This window comes from Musa acuminata, chromosome BXJ3-4 (genome assembly GCF_036884655.1).
Source record: "Musa acuminata AAA Group cultivar baxijiao chromosome BXJ3-4, Cavendish_Baxijiao_AAA, whole genome shotgun sequence".
Lineage (NCBI taxonomy): Eukaryota > Viridiplantae > Streptophyta > Magnoliopsida > Zingiberales > Musaceae > Musa > Musa acuminata.
In genome coordinates, this window is record NC_088352.1 from 32,736,236 (window position 1) to 32,761,094 (window position 24,859).

General features: G+C 40.9%; 1 protein-coding gene across 1 annotated transcript; it reads left to right on the forward strand.

The window, feature by feature from the left end:
- The first annotated feature begins 1,950 nt into the window (after positions 1 to 1,950).
- LOC135637196 (protein root UVB sensitive 2, chloroplastic-like) lies at positions 1,951 to 24,859 on the forward strand. The gene is made up of 10 exons (XM_065149721.1): positions 1,951 to 2,093; positions 2,206 to 2,328; positions 3,406 to 3,494; positions 3,597 to 3,681; positions 4,519 to 4,578; positions 4,660 to 4,753; positions 4,966 to 5,063; positions 5,288 to 5,467; positions 24,140 to 24,262; positions 24,341 to 24,859. Exons 1-10 carry the CDS (start codon positions 2,079 to 2,081, stop codon positions 24,767 to 24,769), a joined length of 1,296 nt encoding a protein of 431 aa, XP_065005793.1. The 5' UTR covers positions 1,951 to 2,078; the 3' UTR covers positions 24,770 to 24,859.

Consider the following 24,859-nt stretch of genomic DNA (forward strand, 5'->3'; position numbering starts at 1 on the left):
TTTGTCCCTTATTAAATTTTTAATACTTATTTAATTTCTAGTGAGTATCATCAACTTATATTAGGAAAAATTACTTGATAATTTTGGTTCCCTACATTGAAAATATTGTATCCTTGTTGCATTAATAACATTTACTTTTGTACATAAATAGAATGGCTTTACATAGAATAGATCCTTTCGATTTCAAGGTGCTAATGAAAATGCAGTTGAAGGAATTATGATGTGTAAAATATTTGACTACACAATGATTTATAGTAAGTATTATTATTGTTATATACAACCAATTAATTATGATTTTTTGCTAGATGTGAAGTGGATGATGCCTTCATCACCCACTACCTCATCTACCAATAGTATATAGTTAATGGTTGTAGTTAATGGTTTCTATGTGAACCAAGTTCTAGGAGTAGAGGTCATATGCTCTCCATTTATCTTAATCAGTATTATGTAAATTACTTATGAGGACTCCATTTAATCATATTAGAGATATTCTTAACATTTTGACTTATTAAGCTACTCTATTATGGAATACTTGATGGAGGGATGCACTTTTATATTCACTAGTGTCCCATTTGACTTTAATCTCACTGATGTTGCTTTGTTTCGAGTGTACCAAACTGTGAAGAAGTTGTCAATCTAAAAGGAACAATTTCAGGATATATGTATTATAAATACTTTATAGAGAAGCTGACAAATAGAAAAAAATATAGAAAATATCATGAGTAGGCTTGTTTCTAATGATGATACTGTAGACATCATCAATTTTTATCAATTGTATATTTTGTATATTTTTGTTTGAACTCTATTTTTATCAAATGAACTACACACTTCATCACATGCTTTACTTTATATTGTCCATGATTTTGATTTATTGACAAATTATAATTGAGTGATAACTATGCATTGTTATCTCATCAAGAAGATTTCAATTATCGGAGATCAGATAATGAATATAAAATGGGATAATGACATGAAGATTATTAGATATCTTAGAGGTTGTGTACTAGTATTGATGGTAAATTAAATGTTGTCCTATGAATGCTAGGGTAGGGTGACCTAGTGAAGGCTTTGACGACTAATTACACTTGGTGGTGACATAGCCCGGTCACGGTGAAGACAGCTTCCACGATCGCCACACCAAGAATCCTCCACTCTTCGGCTTGAGATGTTGTTGCACCGAATGCTTCGACAATACAACAAAGGATCCAACGATGTAGCGGTCATGTCTTTCTTCAACGGTTTGACAGCAAAGTGGCAACGCCCATCAACGCATCACCAACATAGTAGTAAAGAAGCCTTCGACGATGGTAGCAAAGCTTTCCACGAACATAGTGAAGCTCTCTGCACGTTGATGCAGCAAACAAATAGGGAGGATGCGATGAAGGAACCATCAAAGTGACACGACAAAGGATTTGACAATGCACCGGTGAAGCCTTCCTTCCACGAATGCTTCGTCGACAAAACCTTCCACAAACACTTCATCGACAAAACCTATCCACACTGAAGTTTTTCCATTGTGGGAAGAATGATTTCGCTTAAGTCTCATTGGCAACGAGTTTCTCCTATTTTATGAGATGGAATCGATTAGATAATACGAAATAATTTAAGAAAAAACAAAGGGTAAATTAGGACTCCAATGAACAAAATATTTTGTCGATCTAAAAAGTATATTCATGCATGCATTCTCGAGGTCGTTTTAGCAATTGATAGAGGGTGTTTTCGCTTAATTCACGAAAAAGCCTCCCCATAAAAAGGATGCCATCGGTAAAACGCAAACATACATATATATATATATATATATATATATATATATATATATATATATATAAATAAAGGTAAATTGATATTTTCGAAGAAGGCGTGCTTTACGTCCTTTACGTACGTATGTTTTCCCACCCTCCGCCCTAATGCGTCGAAGAAATGCTGGTCCCACATGGTTTTTAGGTGGTGGAGTCGCGTGGGGGAAGCTAAATGTGCGCTGTGTGGGGGAATCTGAAAAGACCTGAGTTCAGTTTCGGTTTCTTTCAGTATCCCACCGAGTTCTCCGTGAAGCAGCGACGGAATCAGAGAAGCGCCTCATGAATTCCATTCTGGTTCAGCGAAATATTCTCATATGATTTATTTTTTTCAAAGTTTTTTGTTTCCCACCAGCTTTTCCTCGCTATCTATGTGATTTCCCGCCCCCCTTTCTGTAACCATTTTCAGGTGAAGCTGAAGGGGCCGAAGAAAAGAGCAGATGAGGGGCAGCCTCGTCGGCCCGATTTCTGGATCGAAACCTCCGGTTCTATCTCCCAGATCTGCAGTTTCGACGCCGACGGCGATCTCTCCGTAAACCCTTGTTTTGTTTTCTTTTCCTTTCTTTGTTTGTGCTGTTTCGTGTTTTCCGATAGTTGGATTCTTGAAAGAATCTTTTAGTATCGGCTAGCTTTCAGACTAAATGCTGATTTTTATCTGGTTCAAAGAAGAAAGAAAGGGAAATGCGAATTAGGAGCAAGTTCCGTCATACTAAATAACTTGGTTCGAACGATTTTGAGCAGTAAACGCAAACTCCAGGAATCTATTATATAAAATGCGAGGTATAGAAATTAAAAATATCCTTTCCTTTGGTTGATAACTTTCATAGGCCGGACTCTTAAGCAATAACCGGCTGAAGTAACATGGAGCTCTATTTGATGAAACAATTGCCCAACACCTATGGGATGAATTAGTCTCTTTTGAAAAGCCTCTTTATCTTCTCTTCTCGATTCTGGATCCACAACTGAATAGGACAGATCTTCCTAGAGGCAAGCGGAACAGTAATGCAAAATATGTATATTTGCTACATAATCCAGCCACTTTTAACTACACAAAGACCCGAACTTGACCCATAGCTACTAAACTTAGACTAACAAAAATTCATTAACATCCTAAGTCGTAACAACTCCTAGTCAGCCTAATTACACAAAAACTTAACAAGTATAACCTCCCAATATCTTAACAAAATAGCTCTAACAAACTCCAATAGAAAAAAGTTCCCTTGACTTGGTCAACTAAATCCAGAATATATAATTGACTAAAAGATTATTGTCTTTAATCTAACAACACCTTAGTTAGACTAACGTAAGACAAGACTATGATTTTTTTGGAGAAACTCAACAATGAGGATTGTAGATACCCTTGAACTTGTCTTTCCTGACTAATTTGTGTACAAGTGCTTAAATGTAACTTTTTCTTCTCACCGGGTTTAGTGATTGTAGTGTTGTATATATTTCTCGATGTAAGGTGTAAGTAGAGATCATAAATCGATTTGTTTTAGAGGAACCTTTCAATTTTCTTTGAAATGAGAAACGTTTCATCCTTTCATCATACATGTTAGCTTTGTTTGTAAGAGTTTTTGTTTAATTGAGAACTTGTGTTGGTTTTTAGGTTAAGATTGCTAATGATTCACGGCCAATAATCCAGAGAATGGTTGAATCATTCCGTAACAAATTCTTTCCATCAGGATATCCATATAGGTAAGATATGCTATGTAAATTTTTTTGATATGTGAAGTACTGTACTTTTAGCAACAGTAAAGTTACAATTTTCGTCTATTACAATTATTACTGCTTGTGCAGTGTTAATGAAGGATACTTGATTTATACCCAATTTCGAGCTCTACAACACTTCTCCAGTGCTGCATTATCTGTCTTGTCAACTCAGGTATCTTCTGTTCTATTGCTTCTAATAGATTGCAGTTTGGCAAAGTGATGCATTTGGGCAAGTACCTTCTAAATTTTATGTGGAATTTGTATCTAAACTATCTTATACTCGCATAATTGCCAAAATAACAACAATTTAGTTCCTTAATAACTTGGACATTTTCAATTATAAAACAAATTAACTGATTTAAGCTCCTTACCGATAAGGTTAACATCCCTTAGGGGTTGACAAACCATGAGCCAATGTTTCAGTCCACATCAAGCATTTTTATATGATTAGTTCAAATGAACTGCAGTGTGTAAGCCAGTTCATGGTTTTTCCTAAAGAGGTTCATCTAGAAGCAATTCATAGAAGTCTACGATATTTGAAAGCCACTCCTAAAGGAATTTGTCTCTAGAAGAAATTGATTATTGAAACATTGACCATTGAAATCATGGTTTGCTTGCCTTGCAGCTTATTATGTCATAGCTCCAGCTAGTGGTGGATTAGCAGTTCAGTTGTGGAATAGGCTTTGGTCCGGCAGTGTTGGTCTACTTGGTCAAGGAGGCGAAACTATAGAAATGTGAGGGGTCACAAGACTGGGGTTAGAATTTGGGTTTATGAACCAATGACAAGGGGTAGTATATATATTTATATAAACTAATTTCAGGTCAGGAATAACCCTAATGATGCTTGACTATTTTAGGTGTATTATTGGACTAGAATTATGTGATCATATTTGTCAAACTATGGTTTAGTCTGTGCTCATAGTATAGTTAAATGCTTAATTATATAGCATTACTTTAATGAATTTATAGCATGGCTTTGGGCTGAGAACAAATCTGGGCTATGGCTCAGTCACTACTATTTGCTGCAGGTTTGCGGCCTACCCCTGCACAAGCGACTGCTGTGAGCTGGGTAAGAGATGAAATATACTACAATGATATTTTCATGCTGGATTCTGTTAGGCACTTTATGTTATGTCTTAATGCTTTACAGATTATAAAAGATGGCATGCAACATGCTGGGAAGCTCATCTGTAGCAATATGGGTGCAAGAATGGATTCAGAGCCAAAAAGTTGGAGAATACTTGGTTGGTAATTTGGGACTAATATTGAACATTTGTCAATTTTTTGCTACCATCAAGTTAAATTATAATAACATAATAATTGTTATTGCAAGAAGAGTTATTCATGCCTTTACTCTTTTGACTCTTCTGCATTTTGTAAAATTCTTTCTTTTGAAGAAAATATGTTGTGACCAATTTACTTCAGTCGTAATCTGTATGTACTCTCGTTCGTGTAGCTGATGTACTTTATGATCTCGGTACTGGCTTGGAGGTCATTTCCCCTTTATGCCCACATCTTTTTCTAGAAATGGCAGGTTTGGGAAATTTTGCAAAGGTACCTTTTTTCCTTCAATTTTCTTGTCAGCTTCCATTTGGAGACTAGACATTTTTCTTAAAATTAAGTTTGCTTTTTCTTCAGTAGCTTGTATCTCTTTGTCATAAGGACAGTCCATTTACTACAACCTTTTTTGTATCCTTATTTCACTTAAATAATTATACTAATAAATATCACTTTCTACATCACTTTTGGATAGTGAATTTTACTTGAGTGAATTGTAGGGACTGGCTGTTGTCGCTGCAAGGGCTACCAGGTTACCAATATATTCCTCTTTTGCCAAAGAAGGTAATCTTAGTGACTTGTTTGCAAAAGGAGAGGCCATCTCCACCCTTTTTAATGTTGTTGGAATAGGAGCCGGCATTCAATTAGCCTCAACAGTGTGCTCATCAATCCAAGGAAAGGTATATTCTTTTATCTCAACTATGACATCTATAAAATTGCCTGCAGTATCATATTGTTGATAAGAGGTTGTTTATTGGTTTTTTTACATTGGCATTCATGTTTTATTAGTCTCTCATGGTTATTCATTAATATTTCACTTACAGGCTAAATTATTTCATAATTTGAACGCTCACTTTTGAAAAGGAATTCAAGTATGTATATATTTCTAATCTTATGGAGGAAAATAATGTACTATAAATCCAACTAATAAGATAAATGCACTATGAAGCTAACTTAGAGGATACCGTTAACTGACATGGGCTAGTTTTAGTGGACACCAGACCTTGGAAACACAATAGGTCTCAGAACATGTTTCAAGTTAAATAACTCAGAAGGATATTGAGAAATAATTAGCCAAAGGTGTCTTTGTTCGACCTTTTCAGAGGAAATTGGTTGATCTTAATTGAATCTTATAAATATCCAGGCATCTTTTGGTGATTCTGTTGCTGTTAGGATTGGCATCATGCACTATAATTGTTTTTTGATATTTGTCAGCATGTAGTTCTGGAAAATTTATTCTCGAGTCCCATTAGTCGGTCATAAATTTTTACTACTTGTAATTTATCTTTTATCTTTCCCATTGATTACCTGTTCATGAATTGGTACAACTGATATTATCAAAAGCAATTTAGCATATCTTCTTCCCAAAGAACTGATTTTCATCTCAGCATTGCCTTTGGTGCGCAATAACTTAATGGCATCCTTATGCTAACAAAGTGGCATTGCTAAGGCCAGAAATAGTTTGTTCTACTTAAATAACTCAATAGCTATTCCACAAGAAATATCTTCCTAACATTCTTATTTTAGCTAAAAGCCATGACCTATGCTTCATTGCATCTTTTCATTGTAGTCAAATGGACAAGGAGTTGCTAATTCTATTTTCATAATTTGCCTGTTGCTCGGGTTCATGTAAAGTTTAAATTCAAAGTGTGTCTAGGGTCTTAAAAAACAGATAGGTAATGAAGATTAAATAGTCAGCTGGATCATAGCGTAAGGGTTCAGGAACTATCACGTTGTTTCCTAAGATTGGTAAGAATTTAATACCGAAGAAGAAAGGGTTTATTGTTTTTGAGATTGTTGTTCTTATATAGTAATAAACATAACCTCCATGTGTACTAGGATACTCCAAATAATGCACCAAACTAAGTGGATATTATAGATCCAAAATGACAAATCCAATCTATCAACCTCATGAGATAGTGGTTGTTTTGCACAAAGACGAACTATTAGCAATACATTGGAAGAAATCAACATTGGATTTGGAAAGAAAACCAACTTACTAGTACTGCATGATGAGCCGCCTCGGTTACCAGCACCTCTAAGGGCAGCACGGACACCTTTTTGGCCAGCAAGGTAATAACCCCACCCCGGAGGTAATGATTCACAATCCTCGCATCCTTCCATGGAATCTCGGTGGATTAGAGATCCCACCACAAGGAATAAGCGCACTCCGGAGGTAAGCACTCCTCACACAACTGATAAGGTAGATTAGATATCGCGAAGGGCTTACGTTTGCACAAGTCCCACGCATATTAGTGTGGTGTCTTCTTTGGGGCTGGTTGCCTGTTGGATAATGGGCTATCAGATTGGGGGTGGCTTTCCGAGATGTCGATAGAGCTATTCCAAAGCATGTAAGAGCCATTTGTTTTTATTTTTTTCCTTTCTGAAACATGCGCTTCATTAGTACTTAACATAGAATCAAGCAGCTGCCAGAGCAGCTGAACTCCAAAAAGCTATTACATTGAGACTGCAAAACTAGCCATGCTATGAGCTAAGTGGTTTCCTTCCTAAGGATGGAACAAAAAAATTATACAGCATTTACATTTAATCTATCCTTTTAATCACATATATTAGTAATAATAGATCTTAGATGCTAAGGGACAGCAGACATTCCTTTGACAAAATGAATAATTCCCTGCATATTAAATTTAAGAGAAATCTTAGTCAGATTGAGCTCCTCTGCTCTTCTCAACCCCTCTAGCATGGCAAAACTCCACCATAGCCACACCAGATATCAATCATATTATAATCGTAAGTGTAAGCCAAAATTTTCCAAACAACTGAGGGGTGGGTCCAATGGTTATGATATCTAGCTTCAATCCTATCAGTCCAAAGAAACTAGAGTGGTCTAGGAATTAAGCTATGGATCCAACTTTCGGGCTGTTTGTTCGAATTGTTACCTTCCTCAAGACAAGTACCGAAATGCTAATTATGCACTCTTTAAAACGAGAGCCACAACATGATATATATTCCTATAAATTTAAATTTCTATCAATATATATATATATATATTGATATTGGGAATATTCGTTCTCACTTGGGTCTCGACACATGGAAGTCAATCAAAATTCAAATGAACAAATCCATGACGTCAGTCGCACTCAAAATTAGTAAATATTCCTCGAATACTTTTTGTCCCAGGCTACATCTTCTTAACCCCTCACGAATAGGGGCACCAACTATAAAAGGTGGTCACAGGCATGATCTTCGAGGCCAAACTCACTCTTCTTCAATCCTGCCTTATCTTGAGATTATTAAAATCAAAATCGGAGGGTATATGTCGGGAGCCCCTCTTGACAATAGTCTTTGTGCAAGAGGGAGGCAACTTATGGCTAGGTCGAGAACCCTCGGCACCTCAAACAACATTAGTTCTCCTAATGCGGAAACAAAATTTTCGCCAAAAGGTAGAGGTCAGTGATTTGTCTCACTCATTGGGAAAAATCGCATTGAACTGAGAGGGACCTTATAGGGTTAGTGAAGTTATCCAAACCAAAATATATCAATTCAGGATGCTCGAACGATACTTCCACGCACATGGCACATGTCCAACCTCAAGATGTTTTATCTCTAACTCCCATGTCCATTGGGTGTGGCACATCAGACAAAGCATGTAATTTAACAAAAAAATATATTTCATTTGAAGTTCAAAGGCATACATGTAGAGTGTCAGGATTATTACACAAAACAACCCACAAAAAAAAAGAACAAAGGTAAATATGTCCTAAATTTACTTGCCCACATCAGTGCTACTAGCTTTTTCCCCTATGACATTGATAATTTCCTTGGACTGGGGATTATCATTGAAGTCTTGCTTAGTCTCCATTTGGACGCTCGAGTCCTTTGGCCGCTTGGTGTAGGAGTCCTCAAATTGTAGGTTTGGGTATTCGGCCTACATCTTGGGAATGGCCAAAAGGCACCTATGCTTGTACGATGCATTGCCTTCTCGAAGGAGCCCCTTTTAAATCCTTGTTGGTGACGATGGTTTTCGCCACTTGCTTTGAGGCCAGAGGTAGTTGTTTGAGAATTCCAATGGGTAGTTCGAACAATCTACAAGGACTCTCCTTGCATACCCTTGTGCCATAAGGAGTTGACTTGTTCTTGGCCAACTTTGCCGTTGGTAGACAATTTCTTATAGATTGATGTATGCCTCCACCTACTCTTGAAGCTTGTCCACCTCTTTGTTTTGAGTGGATATAATGGACCTAGAATCATAAATTCGATCTATCAAGCCTATCAGAAGGTGGTTGTTTTTTACCAAGATGAACTACTAGCAATACATTGAAACAAGTCGACATGGTACTTGGTAACAAAACCAATATACTATTACTACACAATTAGCTGCCTTGGTTACCAACACCTCTAGCTAGCAAGGTGATAAACCCATCCCGTAGGTAATGATTTTTAATCCTCCCATCCTTTCGTGGGATGTCGGTGGATTGGAGACCCTACTTCAAGGGATAAGCGCACCCCAGAGGTAAGCGCTTGTGCACCAGATGTGGTAGATTATATATCTGGAGTGTTGTAAAGGGTTTACGTTTACACAAGTCCTGCACATGTTAGTGTCATGTCTTCTTCGGAGCCAATTGCGAGGACATTTGGCTATTAGATTGGGGGTGGCTTCCTAATATGCCAATAGAGCTTGGCGAAGATAAGTTGAAGACTTTTCTTTTATGAACAACTATGCTCCCAGCCGGTGCCTCGACAACCACATCTCCCTCGTGAACTTTGACCATTGTGGGGAGTATATTCTCGAGCTGAGCCCTTCTCCTTGCGCTCCTTTTATGGTTGGCTCAGCGTTTTGAAAAGGCACTCGGTGAAGAGAGGCAAGGCCCAAGCGCCTCACAAAACCTCCAGGCAAGGTGTTTCAATGAAGCATGGCTTGGGCACTCGACTGAGCCCAGGTGCCAAGTATCTAGTTACCCTAACACCCCCATCCCTCCTAACACTCGACCCAGTGAAACCCTATGTTCGTTGCCTTCGTTCCCTCCGCTTGCTGTCGTCGACAACCTTGTCCACCATTGCAGCTCCATTGGCTTCGTCCGCCATCGTCAATAACCTCATCCATTGCCTTCATCCACCATTTCATCTTTGTCCACTACTCTCTCCTTCCCTCACCTATCTCCACAGTCATCGATTACTTCTCTTATTAGTTTCCTCTTTACAATTGTTTAGCACTAGTTATAACTATTTAGTATCATATTGATCCACTCTTTAGAACTATTTAACACTAGTTAAAATAGTTTAGCACCATAATGATCCACTCTTTAGAATTGTTTAGCGCTAGTCGGAAACCTATTTAGCATAGGTCTCCACCAATAGAAACCTGTTTAACATATTTTTATTTGGCCATATATATCACATTGATATGAAAACACTATGAAGAACACTACTTATAACATAACTATCAGTTAAACTTCATTGTTTTGACATTTTTATTATTAAAAGATGAATAATGTAATTTTATAGTTTATATGATTCCAGTTTGATGTGTCATTTTTATTTTTGTGCTTATGTTCATCAATCATAATATATATTTTTTAAATTTTAATATTTAAGAGCACTTCTCTTTGCTCGTGTTGGCGCCTAGGCAAGCAAGCACCTAGCGCCTTAGGCTTTTTGGGACCTTGGCTCCTAACACTTAAAACACTAAGTTGGCTTAGATCCATTCTTGCTAATAAAAAAGGGTGTTATATGAACATTGATAACATGCTCGACAATGGAATCTATAGAGGCATACCCCAAGGAGTCAAGATTAAATTGGCTTTGATGAGCCACCCTTCGTGCATCTATCTGATGTCTAAAGAAGAGGATAGGGCCTTCATTAATCGAAGCACATGACTCTTCTCCTTTGAGGATAATACCTAAAGAGTGTTCAAGACAGAGTGAGTCGATCACCCAAGAATGAAATCCTAGTCTTGTCCTATCTCGACAAAGAAAATATGGTCCTTCCACCCCTTGTTGGAGCATGGGACCCCTGAATAATCTTAAACCCCTCTCGGACTACAAGATAGTACCCATCGACACTCTTGCAGATCCTAAAACATACATGAAACAAATTAATGGTTGCTATATCAACATGGTAGCATTCCTTGATGAATATAATGAGATAGTCTCACAAGTTGGGTATCATCTAAGAGGGTGATATCTTCCACTATTGGAGGCACATCAATATGATTGGATGAATATACAAAAGTACCTACACATCAGCTCATAAGGTTGAATCCCCAACTTAGGCACGAGCATTTTGTACTCGATCAGAATAAAGGTCCTAAGGCATAACCACTCTAGTAACTCAGGTGTGACACAAAAATCCTTGTCATTGTAACCTTTCAAAATCCGAAGGCCTCTCTTGACCTTCGGGTCGACAATTGGTGACCCCTCCAAAGCGGTGGATGAGGATTCTCTTGTGGATCTTGAGCTCCTTGAGGATGAGACTTCGTCCCTTAGCCATTCGCCAACCAAGGGATCGTGATCTAGAGGAATTCTCAGAGATGAATGACCCCATGTGATGTAGAACAAGGTAGAGAAGTAGAGAGCAAGACAGGAGTGAATAAGAGATTTGAGTGGAGAGAAAGAGAGAAGTGAGATCAGAGATTAGAGATTAGAAAGGAGAGAATGATATTAGATGAGAGAAGATTCAATTCTTTTTCATTCAAATCTGAAGTTCTTTATCCATTGACAAGCTCCACTATTTATATGGGATTCGGAGCCTTAGTACAAGTAATATAGGCAATGATTCCTAAAGAGAAACCTCCTAGGGAACTTGTATGCCTTTTAAAAACCCAAAATGTGACTTCCAAGAGACCTAAACGACTTTAAAATAACTTAGTACAGTTGAGAAGAAAAATGTGCACTCAATACAAGATTGCACTTAATACAAAAGTAGAGTCCCAAGGTTAGCACCTACAAAGACCAAAAGACTTCAATTTTTCATACAAATCTTAGAGTTTTTAGGCCCACTAATTGATGACTTTTTTTAATATCTTTGCTTAGAATATACTATTGTGAAATCCTTTATAAAGCTAGATGGTTCTTTATCATTCTCTCTTGATGGAAAAAAACTCGATCCTAGAGAGTGATCTGCAAGGTACTGGTCCAATAAGTCTGGTGCAATGTTACGAAGATCCTCCGAAGTAATCTAGATGGCATCGGAAGCTGGACGATTATGCCACTTGTCAAGAGTGTTGAGTGATGCTATTAGCAAATGTAACAAAGCGGTCATCAAGAGTGGCCTCTACGACATCCTTGTGTTATGGGAGAGTTGGTGCTTTGCGAGGATTCTCACCTCCAAGAATACTAGTAGGCAGAGAAAGAGGCTCAAAAGTACTATGATATGGAGTTAAATCCTCCACATTGGAAATTGGACTAATATTTAAGTCAGAGGGCAAATTGAGTACATATATATTAGATTTCAGTTTTTGGATAATGGGGAAAGGATCAATGGGTTGAGCCGGTAACTTCTCGAATGAGATTTTGGGGAATCTCTTAGAGTGAATACAAACCAAGACATAATCACAACTTTAAACTCTTGACTCCTACAACATACATTAGCAGCAAGTTTGTAACTTTCATTATCTAGGACAATTTTATGTCGAATCTTAGCATGCAAATCGCGGATATGTTGAGCAAAGACGTGGGCTGGTTTTGAGGCACGATAGTCAAGTGTAAAGGGTGCAAGGTCAATGGGTGTAAGAGGAGTATAGTCGAGGACAACTTCAAATGGGCTTTTTCTAGTGGAGTGGTTGACTAAGTTATTATATGCAAACTCTGTTGTGGGTAAGGTTAAGTACCAATTTCCTAGTTTCTCACCAACTAAACATCTAAGAAGATTTCATAAGGAACGATTAACAACCTCACTTTGATCATCAATATGGGGGTGAAAAGCTGAAGAGATTTTTAAAGTTGTGCCAAATAATTTTCACAAAATTTTCCAAAAGTAGTTAACAAATTTCACATCTCTATTGGACTCTATAATTAAGGTTAAACTATGTAACTTAACCTCTTCTTGAAAGAAGAATTTAGTAATGTGTGAAGTATCGTTGGTCTTGTTACATGGGATCAAGGGTTTAAATAGGTGCCCGGGCATTCGCCTAGGCGCTCAGGTGAGGCAAGGTGAGCCTCGAGTGCCTTAGGCCTCAACCAGGCTGTGCGCTTCAATGAAGCATTACCTCAATGCTCACCTGAACTTAGGCGTCGGGTGCCTCGAGTGAGTGCCCGGCTCAAATGAAGCAATCGAACCAGACTATTAATTTTGGTTCGGTTGAACACTAGCTAGTTGGTTCGATTGAACCAACTAAGCTACATACTATTACTGTCGCTGCCTCCGTCGTCGACGCTTCCTCTGATGCTACCTCTGTCGTCGACACACAGGACTGACGCTTCCTCTATCGCTGGTGGATGGGTCCAATGGCCTAGCTTTTGTGCGCAGTTCCCTCTGTTGTCGCTACTTCCATGTACAGCTCCTTTCACCATCGAGGGAGAGGACCACAGCTTTTCCGCCACTGACGGACACCTTTGAAGCTTCCTTCGCCCACAAAATCGTCGTTTGTAGCTTCCGCTGCTGTCACTACTGTCATCTGTAACTTCCTCTGTTGTCGTTGTTGTTGTTTGAAGATTCCTTCACTGCTGCTGCTGTTGTCCGTAGCTTCCTCCATTGCCGCTGTCATCGTCTGAAAGTTCCTCAGTCATCGTTGCCCTCTCCTTCCCCACTTTTCATTGTCAGTGGCTCTTTTCTCCCCCTCTAACTACTGTTAATAGATTGTTAACTATTGTCATCATATAATAGTCCCTATTTAGATTTTCACACTATGACTCTATTTATTTAGAATTGTTGTTAGGGTTTTAGGATTAATGACAAGTGTACAAAGCAATTCAGAAGATTCATCAAAAAATTCAAGAAAGGATCATTCTTAGAAATATAATTATCTAAAGGATCATAAAGATCCGAATGCAGTTACTTGCATCTTTTGTGATAAGACTACTAGTGATGGTATTTTCTGTGCGAAGTAGCATCAAGTAGGGAATTTGAAGAATGTATCAACATGCATAAAGTGTTTGCCTGATATAAAAATGAAGTTACTGGCTTATATGACTGAAAAACGATGCAAAGGAATGAATCTTATAAGATTTTATCCGAGGGTAATGTTCAACATATTATCGATGATGAAGAAGAAGAATATTTAGAAAGTGTCAATTCAAGTGGAAAAAGAGTTTATGATTGAAAAGAAAAAGAAGTCATGATTGTTAAGAATGGTAAAAAGGGATCGATGGACTTATATATGTATTAAGGATTATTGAAGCAACAAGGGCAAGTAGGAGCAAAATTAAGACAAACAAATATAAGCGATCCTTGTGATAAGGAAATAGGGGGAAGAACAATTCAGTACATTGCTTGCTTCTTTTATTAGCCTGAGGTTCCTTTTAATACTTGTTATTTAGACAATTTTAAAGTGATGATTGAAGTTATTGCAAGATATGGTGGTGGGTTGAAACCTCCAAATTATTATGAGTTATGAGTTCCATTATTAAAGAAAAGTTGGATTTTATAAATAAATTATTAAAGGGTTACAAAGAATAATAGGTAAAGCAAGGTTGCTCTATTATATAAGGTGCTTGGACCGACATGAGACATAGGGATATAATTAATTTTATGGTCAACTGTTCTTTAGAAACTATGTTTGTGAAGTTAATACTCAATCGATTCATCATCTTTTATAAAATCTTAAGAAAAGATATATGAGTTGCTTGATAAGTTTGCGGAAGAAATTGGCGAACAAAATATCGTCCAAGTTATAACCGACAATGGAAACAATTATGTGTTAGTGTAGTTATTCTCGTTTTGACGTCAGCAAAGGCTTTGATAGCAGCCAAAGCCCAAAAAAACTCGCCATTCTTTAGACAATTAGTGATAGGTGCCATAATGGTACTAAATCCTCTAATGAACCTCCTTTAGTGAGAGACTAATCCATGCAAACTTCAAACTTTAGAAAGGGTTTTGGGTTCAAGCCACCCTAAAATGAAGCAGATCTTTTCTAGATCAGTGGTAGCACCTTAGGCAAAAATGATGAAGCTTGGGAATAGGACATGATTTATTTTGTAAAATAACTGATTCAACATTATGTTATGGTAATGCTAGTTTTGTCTTAAAGGTTTCTACCTCACTTTGCTAGTTTTAGGAATCATTAAAATTGGGTTGATTTTCACGTCGAATAGTCACGATTCTTATGCTATTGGCAAATTCTCTTTTGGTAATGAGGTTGTTAATTATTCTAGTGCATAAGGTAGAAATACAATGTTTTAAATGGTTCTCTCACTTTTCTCTTTTCTCACGTTTTTTTTTTTTTTTGGAACAACTTTCAAGCATTTAAATTATAATGGTATCGTATTTATAGCTAAAGAGGAGAGAGAGGGTGATAAATAGGATAAAAAAGAGAGAATGAGGGGAGTAGAAACAATGAAAGCCATGATTTAATGAAATATATTATTTTTTTTACAAAAATATTAGTGAAGTTTTCAAAAATTATCATGCACCAGGAGCTAAGTGGTCCACCAATTCTGTTGGGATAGTTGGCCCAAAGTTCAACTCTACACGCAAGGGATTAACGTTGGAGGTGCAAGGATCTGTGAGTGACGTCACTGTTGATTGAAGCTTCTAGTTGGATACAGGGTAGGTTTCTTGATTAGCTTTGATACTAAACTAATGTAGAATAGGGTAGAGAATAGAGAGAGCAAGAGGAGTGAGATTAGAGATTTGAGAGGAGAGAAAGAGAGAAGTGATATTAGAGATTAGAGAGGAGAGAAAAAGGCTAGAAGAGAGAAGATGTAATTCTTTTTTATTCAAATCTGAAGTGATTTATCCATTGACAAGCTCCTCTGTTTTAAGGGTTTAAGAGCCCTAGCACAATTAATGTAGGTAAAGATTCCCAAGAGTAACCTCCTAGGGAACTTGTATGCTTTTTTGGAAACCCATGATGTGACTTCCAGGAGACCTAAACAACTTTAAAATAACTTATTAGAGCTGAGAAGAAAAAGAGTGTACTTAATATAAGAGTACACTTAATACAAAAGTAGAGTGCCAAGTTTAGCACCTACAAAGCCCAAAAAACTATTCAATTTTCCACACAACTCTTAGAGTTTTTAGACCCACTAATTGATGACTTTTTTTGATTTCTTTACCTAGAACCTTTATAAAGTTAAATGGTTCTCTATCACCATGATACCTGACCTAAGGAGTAGAGGATAGAGGAAATATGACGCAACACTGATTAAAGTCGAGGAGTGGGAGGACTTTGAAAGCTCAAGATGTAATGAGGTCCCCTCACTAAGAGGCTATATATATAGGGGACTGAGGCTGTTTGAATTGCAAATGCCTCTTCATCTTCTTGCCTTTTTCACCTTCAGATTCTCGCCTTATCATCTTTGGTATCTCACTCAATAATGACAATTGGCACATGTGGTGACATTTGCAAATATGTGAGAATTGATCAACTTCTTGGGCTAAGCATCAAAGTTTACTCGATGCATCCTTTGACTAATCATCGAAAGTTGTCCAATGCATCCTACTTGGCTAAGCATCAACAATTGTCTCATATGCCTTTCTTGGGCTAAGTATCAAAAGTGTTTTGATGTGCCCTTCTATGGTAAGTAACGAAGATTGCTCGATCTACTCTTTTCAAGCTAAGTATTTGATAGGGAATATAAAAGTAACTAGCCAACATTCGCTATGTCAATGCCACGTAAGGCCAACACCCTCCTGCCCACGTGGATAGGAGTCCAAAAGGTAGCTCAGGTCGATTATCGAGCTGCCCCCTTGGCAGAATATTTGTAGGAATATTCTCGGAAATCCAGGGGATAGCTTGGGTTGGTTACGAACTACCTTCCCCGTGGAATATTCACAAGAATATTCTCAGAAGTCCAAGGGGTAGCTTGGGTCGATTACGAACTACCTCCCCCATAGTATATTTGTAGGAATATTCTTGAAAGTCCAGGGGGTAACTCGAGTCGGTTATCAACTACCTCCCCTGTAGAATATTCGTAGGAAGATTCTCAGAAGTCTAAGGGGCAACTCGGGTCGGTTACGAACTGCCTCTCTTGCGAATCTTTATGAGATATTCCTTCTCCTCAAGGTTAGTATATAAACACACTCTTAACTCTAGGTTAGAGGTAGGGACCTCGGTACTAACTTAAGCATCGGATGGACCGACTCGGGCAGCTACCCTTGACCTCGGTCTTTATGCAAGTAGCGAGTCTGAAGAGGTCGCACTCTTATGCCGAATGACTCCTCGTATACGGATCAGGGTTGCGTTGTGTTGATGAAGACATCAACGATATTTTTCCCTAATATTTTGGCGCTAGAAGGAGGGCATGAACCTCCAATGTCGCAGGAGCGTTTGTAGGCCGACCCTTTCTATTAACATTCGGGTGAGGCTCCGCCTCCGACCGTGACACTTTCACTCAGATAGTGTAGTAGTTGCCTTTTCCCTACATCGATACCTCCACCTCGCTGCGAGCACCAATGTAGTACTGGCGTTCGTTAAACGACCCTAGAATCTCGTCTCTGGGAGAGCTGTCGAGCCATCTACTCATTCTTACTGAGGCATTCTTGAACCTTATATAGCAAATACAAGCATTAGCCGACATAATATGGGTTATTACCTCACTTCTACCTCGGTCAGATCGGTGGGTGACTATGCCGCATCGGCCATCGTCAATAGTTTGGCAACCATTAGCATTGACGTCCTGTAACGGACAAACTTCTAAACAAGATGTTGGATGTAATGCTTATGTCTGTCCGTTGTCTTTTGGCATGTTCATGCCTTGTACAGCAGGTAGAGGGGCGGCCGAAGGCTAAATAGTCCCATGTTAGTTGGGTTGGTGGCCTCTTTAGGCTTGTAAATAAAGGTTGTGTCATGTGGACACGTGCGAGAGCTTTTCGGTCTGTAATGGACCATTTTACCCTTTGTTGTGCAACTATTCAGAGCTTGTAAAGTCTGTTTGTAATTTGCATTGTCTATGAAGTGTTTTTCGGACATGTTTGCTTGTGGATCCCGATTGAGGCGTTCTCTTTAACCCGTTCTCTCTTTTGTTGGTCCTAAGGGACAATGGGAGGCTTCGGGGAGGCTGACCTTTGCGGACGGACTCGCGAGGGTGCCGCACGCCTTAGGCAAAACCAGCTAAGGTCGTGACATTATGGTATCAGAGCGGGACAAGCACTCATAGAAACACTTGACATGCAAATGTGGGGGACCTAGCGGGGCTGCGTTGAGGGCAGTCAGCAACGCGCGACCGTTTAAGGGAAAACGGGCATGGAGATGTAGGGAAAAGAGTCGCTCAGAGGAGCGGGCATCTAACATTGGCATTCTGAGGAATGGCCAACCCTTCGCGCAAGGAGGCACCACGAGAACAGGCAAGCTTGGAAGAATGCGGAGCGCACAAAGGCTGGGATGGCTGAGTTTGAGCTACGGCTCAACGTTGACAACTTTACTTGATGGTGCTCAAGGCAAGCGTGGTGCTTGGCAAAGGATGAGACCATACAAAGTGGAATGAGTTGCTCAGCGACCGAAAGAGTTGTGCAAAGCTCACAGAGGCGAGGGGAATTGCTAACTCGAAGAATTTGGTACTCATGCATGGGCTTGTATGCGGACGATGGAATGTTCGTGGCCATCCCAAGGCGACCGAGACTCGGCGCCATGGAGCATTGAAACTTTCTCTTCGTCATGTGAAGGATACGTCCGTAGGAGGCTGAAGTGTGCAATGAGTTCAGCATGTTGCTAGGCCTTGAGGGGTGCAGCGGGGGCTGTATGGACGTGGAGTCGCAATCTAGCAAGTGCGTTTGCAGGAGGCAGAACAATGCACAGTTTGTTCAGCAGATCGGAGTAGTCCAAGGGGATGGTGGTCTCCGAAATGAAGAGAGATGTTGCTCCAACGGGGTAGTTATCCAGGAGGGATAAGTCCCGGCTCTCCAGAGGGAGAATCATGTGAGACGGACCTCACATGTTGAGGAGGAGTACCTCAACAAACAACAACTCCACGAAGCTCGGTGGACTGAGCAAGCGGCGAGGAGTTGTCACATGATCTCGTCGAGAGAATGCATTGGTGGATGCATTGCGAGATCAAGTGGGGGAGCGACCTAAAACAACTTAAATGAAGGCACACTTGGAGTCGATGTGGAGATCGAACTCAAGGGAGGGTTGACTCGTGGAATGGTGGGCGCGAGGGCCACCATCGACTCAATGCAAAAACGAGGAGCGGAGCAACTTGGGTGTAACTTGGCGAAGTACCCAAGCCACATGAAGGGAGCCAGCATAGAAGTTGGAACATGGAGCAGAGGCACAGTGCTTTCCTTAGACAGAGGTCAAGGACATGAACTCTTGCAGATGCAAGAGTAGGATCATGTTGTTCCATGGGTCCTTCTTTCTGACGGAGCGGACTCATCTTGCATGGTGCCAAAGACGAAGGGAGCTTCGGGGCACATGCACCTTATCTCGGAGAAGCATTTGATGGAGAAACTAAGGCGACTCAATTTGCGGAGGCAAAGTTGGGTTCAGAAGACCTTAGCACGGGGCGAGAGGACGCAGAGGCGGATACTCTTGAAGAATATGTCATAGTGTTGCCATTTGAGTTGCTATGAAGGAAGCAGTGCGCAGCGGAGATTGTGCTGGTAGGGGCAGAGGCCCAGGATCCAAACAATGGTGCACAGATTACAGTGAAGTCGGTGGACTTCGAGAGCTACTAGGTGACGGATTGTCCTAGAGCGGTGCTTCATCTAGGTGTGACCCAGGAGTGGGTGGATGAAGGTCGATTGCCAGAGGAGCGAACAAAATCGAAGGTGGAAGGGACCCTGCGATGTATTGGCAGAGGCAACACATGGAGGGTTCACAATTCGAGTTTATTCCACAAGGATCAGAATGCAATGGAGATGTCACCAAGAGGCGACATGGTGCAGCGGATCATGGTGGAACAGTTCGTGGCAATGCGATACACACAATCTGTCCCGTGAGGGATGAGATCATATGGAGGTATGATCGGGAGCTACTGGGAGCTCCGCTTTGGTGAACAACACGACGGCAAGAAGGGCTATGGATTCAAGGAGTGAAGGCCATGGTACCGTAGAGGCGGGTCTTCCGGGCGTGCACCGAATTTTGCATCGGATGAAAACCTTGGTCATCAGCATATGGGGGCTGGGTTCCACCAAGGGAAAAGTTCGAATGCAAGTACCAGTGAGTTCCATGGGAGGGACTTGATCATGCAGAGGTATGATCGAAGCAGCTGGAGAGTTGGACTTCTCCAGAGCTCATATTCGCTTAAGGGAGCCCGACAAGTCAGAGGACAAGGTCGAGTAAGCGAACGTTGCTACCAAGGAAGCTAAGGAGAACAAAATCGGTGCAAACTCTACAACGTGATGGCAGAGGCCATGCATGGGAGTTGCAGTCTGTCTTTCCATCGACCAAACGGACTGCTTGGAGAACACAGAGGTGTTGAAGCAGGGGGTCGAAAGGGGCGAGGAAGCGACGACGAGTCCAGAGGGACTTAGCTACCCAAAATCAAGCATCAGTTAGAATGGAGGTGGACTCAGAGGAGTGCCACGGAGACATCTCTACTGATTGTGAAGAAAAGGGAAACAGAGGCGAGGTGACGGATAGTAGGGCCATGGGCATGGCAGCGCCATGGTACCGCAGAGGTGGGACTTCCGTGCAAGTCATTGATCCCTTGCTCTCATGGAGGGAGAGCGCTTGGTCGTGAAAGGGCCCGAGGAGGTGGAGCATGTAGAGACAATCTCCAAGTACCGAGACAAGGCTGAAGGGCAGAGGCCAAGAAACTTCGTAAGACCGGTGTCAACAAGTTTCTCATCAAGATAGCCGTAAGTGAAGGACTTCGGGTCATGCAATAGTGCACGACCAAGGAACGAAGCAGGCAGTACGCGGTGCTGTACCTTTGCTACTCAGTGGAGTAGGCGGCAGGGTTGATGGAGAAGACGGTACAATCCCAGAGGCGACCTCATCTATCAGAGAATTACTCCAAGTTGGGGTGAAAACTTCCCGCATTTCAGAAGTTCGATGGCATTGAGAAGGTGAATCACAGTAGCTAACTCAACGCAAGGAGTGCAAACACTTCAAGTGCTTTAGAAGTGTGAGCAAAGAGCAGGCGAAGGCCAGTAACCAGCTCGATGCATGAAGTACAACCTCGAGGAGGCGGGCGAAGTCAAGTAACTTTTGCCTTCTCAACTCTTAAGAGAATGGGCGAAACCGAGTACCCCAATTCTCTTATCTATCCAGCAGAGGAGTGCTGCACAAGTTCAAAGACCCTTCGAAGATAATGGAAGACAATAGTTGTCAAATCCTCACCAACGGTGATCAGTGCTACTGAGAGTAGATTGTTCGCCTCATTTCCCAACGAAATGCCAATTGAAAGCGGAAGTGATGCGAACCTACTTGGATGTGATAACTAACTGAAAGAAGAGTCAATGAGCAGATTTTGTGGAGGAAGGACCAAAAACTTCAGAAGTTTGCGAGGCGATGCTCGTTAAAGCTCTAACAAGCATCCACCCAGTTCAAGCAGCATGTGGAAATTTTGAGAGACTGGCGCAGTAAGGATGGTCTTTTCCTTCATTTGGTGGATCCGCAGGAATCAACGAGGATCAATACAACTCAGCCAACCCCACACCAGAGTCAGAGTCATTGGCGAGTTGAAGCAGCATGGCGGATCAAAGGTTCGACTACTCAGAAACAGCAGCGGAGAGCAGCTGGGAGCCAGGAGGCGCATTGCAGCTGGAGCAGAAGATTGAAGACTCAGCAAAGGCGAAGAGTTGCAGTGTTCATAAAGGCTTCGACGAGGACGTCGAAGGGATAAGTGGGGGAGAATGTAACGGACAAACTTCTAAACAAGATGTTGGATGTAATGCTTATGTCTGTCCGTTGTCTTTTGGCATGTTCATGCCTTGTACAGCAGGTAGAGGGGCGGCCGAAGGCTAAATAGTCCTATGTTAGTTGGGTTGGTGGCCTCTTTAGGCTTGTAAATAAAGGTTGTGTCATGTGGACACGTGCGAGAGCTTTTCGGTCTGTAATGGACCATTTTACCCTTTGTTGTGCAACTATTCAGAGCTTGTAAAGTCTGTTTGTAATTTGCATTGTCTATGAAGTGTTTTTCGGACATGTTTGCTTGTGGATCCCGATTGAGGCGTTCTCTTTAACCCGTTCTCTCTTTTGTTGGTCCTAAGGGACAATGGGAGGCTTCGGGGAGGCTGACCTTTGCGGACGGACGCGCGAGGGTGCCGCACGCCTTAGGCAAAACCAGCTAAGGTCGTGACAGTCCGTTGGAGTCTTGCCCGATGAATTGCCAACCTCTTATGGGCATCCAAGGCCTATCAAGCCACTGGCCGAGGGAGCACCCGACTCCTTGATTAGAGAATTCAGTAGGCTGCCCCACCATTGCTTCGCTTCGCTTGAATTCAGGACCCCTTTCCACCTTCAACTATCGGAGGACAAGGTATGGACTTCGATTGACTAGTAGTCGGTGGACTGGAAAGAACTCATGTGAGAGGGGAGAGACACCTCGGCCTGAGTTGCAGAAGTTGAACGCTGGATGACCTAAGGATCAACTTACCTTTTTGGAATTGAAGCCAAGAAGAAAGCTTTCAAAGTTAGGGCTTGAGCAATGGAATGAGCCCCACTAAAGAAGTCGGATGCTGGACGACCTATGGATTGACTCACCTTTTTGGAATTGAAGCCAAGAAAAAGCTTCCAAAGTTAGGGCTTGAGCAATGGAATGAGCCCCACTAAAGAAGTCGGATGCTGGACGACCTATGGATTGACTCACCTTTTTGGAATTGAAGCCAAGAAAAAGCTTCCAAAGTTAGGGCTTGAGTAGTGGAATGAGTCCCATTAAATAAACCAAGGGAGGTTTATGGACAAAGGATGACCTCTCTCCTCTCGAGATTGGTGCAAGGGTTTCTTTGGGACTACATCGAAGGGACACTCCCTTGCCTACTGTTGAGACATCAATCAAGGAAGAAATCTCTTTTCTATCAATTGCTGAGGCACGAATCGAGGAACATATGGAGAAATCTCGCTCTCCCCTGTTGTATTAAGTGTGTTCATTGGAGTGCTCCTTGGGCTAAGTATTGAAAATTACCTAATGTATCCCCTAGGGAGAAGCATTGAAGATTGTCCGAGGCAGTCTTCTTAGCTAACCATCAAAGGTTGCTTGATGCGCCCTCCTTGGGTTGAGCATTGAAGACTACTTAATACACTTTTGTCGAACTAAGCATTGCAAGTTGCTTAATGTGTCCTTATCAAGCCAAGAATTGAAAGTTGCTTAATGTGCCCTCGGACCAAGCATCAAAGATTGCTCGCGACATCCTTCTCAGTCTAAAGCATCGAAAATTGTTCAATGTGCCCTTATCGAGTTAAGCATTGAAGATTGCCCAATGCATCCTCCTTAGGCTAAGCATCATAGATTCCTCAATGCATCGAAGATTGCCTGATGTATCGTCTCAGACTAAGCATCGAAGATTTCTCGATGTGTCCTCGAGTTAAGAATTGAAGATCACTTGATATGTCCTCTATGGACTAAGCATCAAAAGTTGTCGGATGTGCCCTTCTTGGACTATCAAATATCACCCTATCTATTCCTGTTAGTTGGGTTTTCAAGTAATTCTCAACAGCAGCCAATGAGTCAGTTAAAAGTTGAGAGTTATTGCACTTCAACATCTAGTCAAGTGTTAGCCAAAGTACAATCTCTAGGGGTACAAATGATATGGGGAGTATTCACTGACTTTAGGCTGGATACGTGGAAGTCATATTATTGACCCAATGAACAACTCCGCCACGTCAGTCGCAATCAGAACAGTTTCAGGTTATATTTCTCTAATTGTACATGGACAGGGGGCATCAGATATAAAAGGTGGTTGTAGGCATGGTCTTTGAGGTTAGTTTCACTCTCCTTTATCCTACCTTATCCACCTTGGGATCACATACTTGGGCATCAGTCGGACCACATAGGGAGTCCCTTGCAATAGCGGTCTTCATGCAGAAGGGAGGCTACTCAGATTTGGTGCCATGTTGGGATCCCTCAGCACCTATGGCTGCATTAGTACTTGTAGCATGGTCAGGTCTGGCTGATCACCCTATATATATATATATGTGTGTGTGTGTGTGTGTATATATATATATATATATATATATATATATATATATTATAATGTAGCAGAGATGCTTGTATGTATTTATATATATTAAAACATGACCTTATGGGCATGGTACTACTGTCTTCAAGTTTAGAAACACCTTGTGCTGCAGTATCTTCTGGTGAGCAACAGATGCTGCTTCTAAATTCCCGAGATTGCTTCCTTGCAGATGATAGTGGCTCCTCTGCTTTCTGTGATACATATTTATAGTGTTGTAGAAGAAATGCGAGCAGCTCCAGTGAACACACTTAATCCACAGAGGACAGCCATGATCATAGCAGATTTCATCAAGGTACTAACTAAGCCACACTGAGTAACATTCATGACCTTTTGTACTTTGTGTGGATTCTTATGATTGCATCTGAATCAGAGTGGAAAAGTTTCTAGCCCAGCTGACATTAGATACCGAGAAGATCTTCTCTTTCCTAACCGCATTATAGAGGAAGCAGGAGGTGTGATGGTTGGGCAACCACTTAAAGAGATTGTGAAGAAGCCTTCCACGCTGAGAGAACTGAAGGACATATTCCCAAAGGAAAAGTTTCTGATCAGCCTGAAGAACAAATGCAACTACATGGTCCTTGAGCAGAACGCATCAGGGGAGGATGCACTAAGGGGGTGGTTGGTCGCAGCTTTTGCAGCAGATATGAAGACGGCAGGTCAGAAATCAGGAGTGCCCATGTTGTATGCAGCATATGAAAGGATGGAGAGTGTTTTTCCATTTTTCTTATCTGAATTGAAGATGAGAGGATGGCACACTGATCAATTCTTAGATGGAAACGGTAGACGGTATGCATTTTAATTGTTGCAAAATTTGTTTCGTTCAAATGTGTACAGCTTCTAAACCAGTTTTGTTTTCTTCAGACGTACCATAGGTGATCTCTACTCTTCA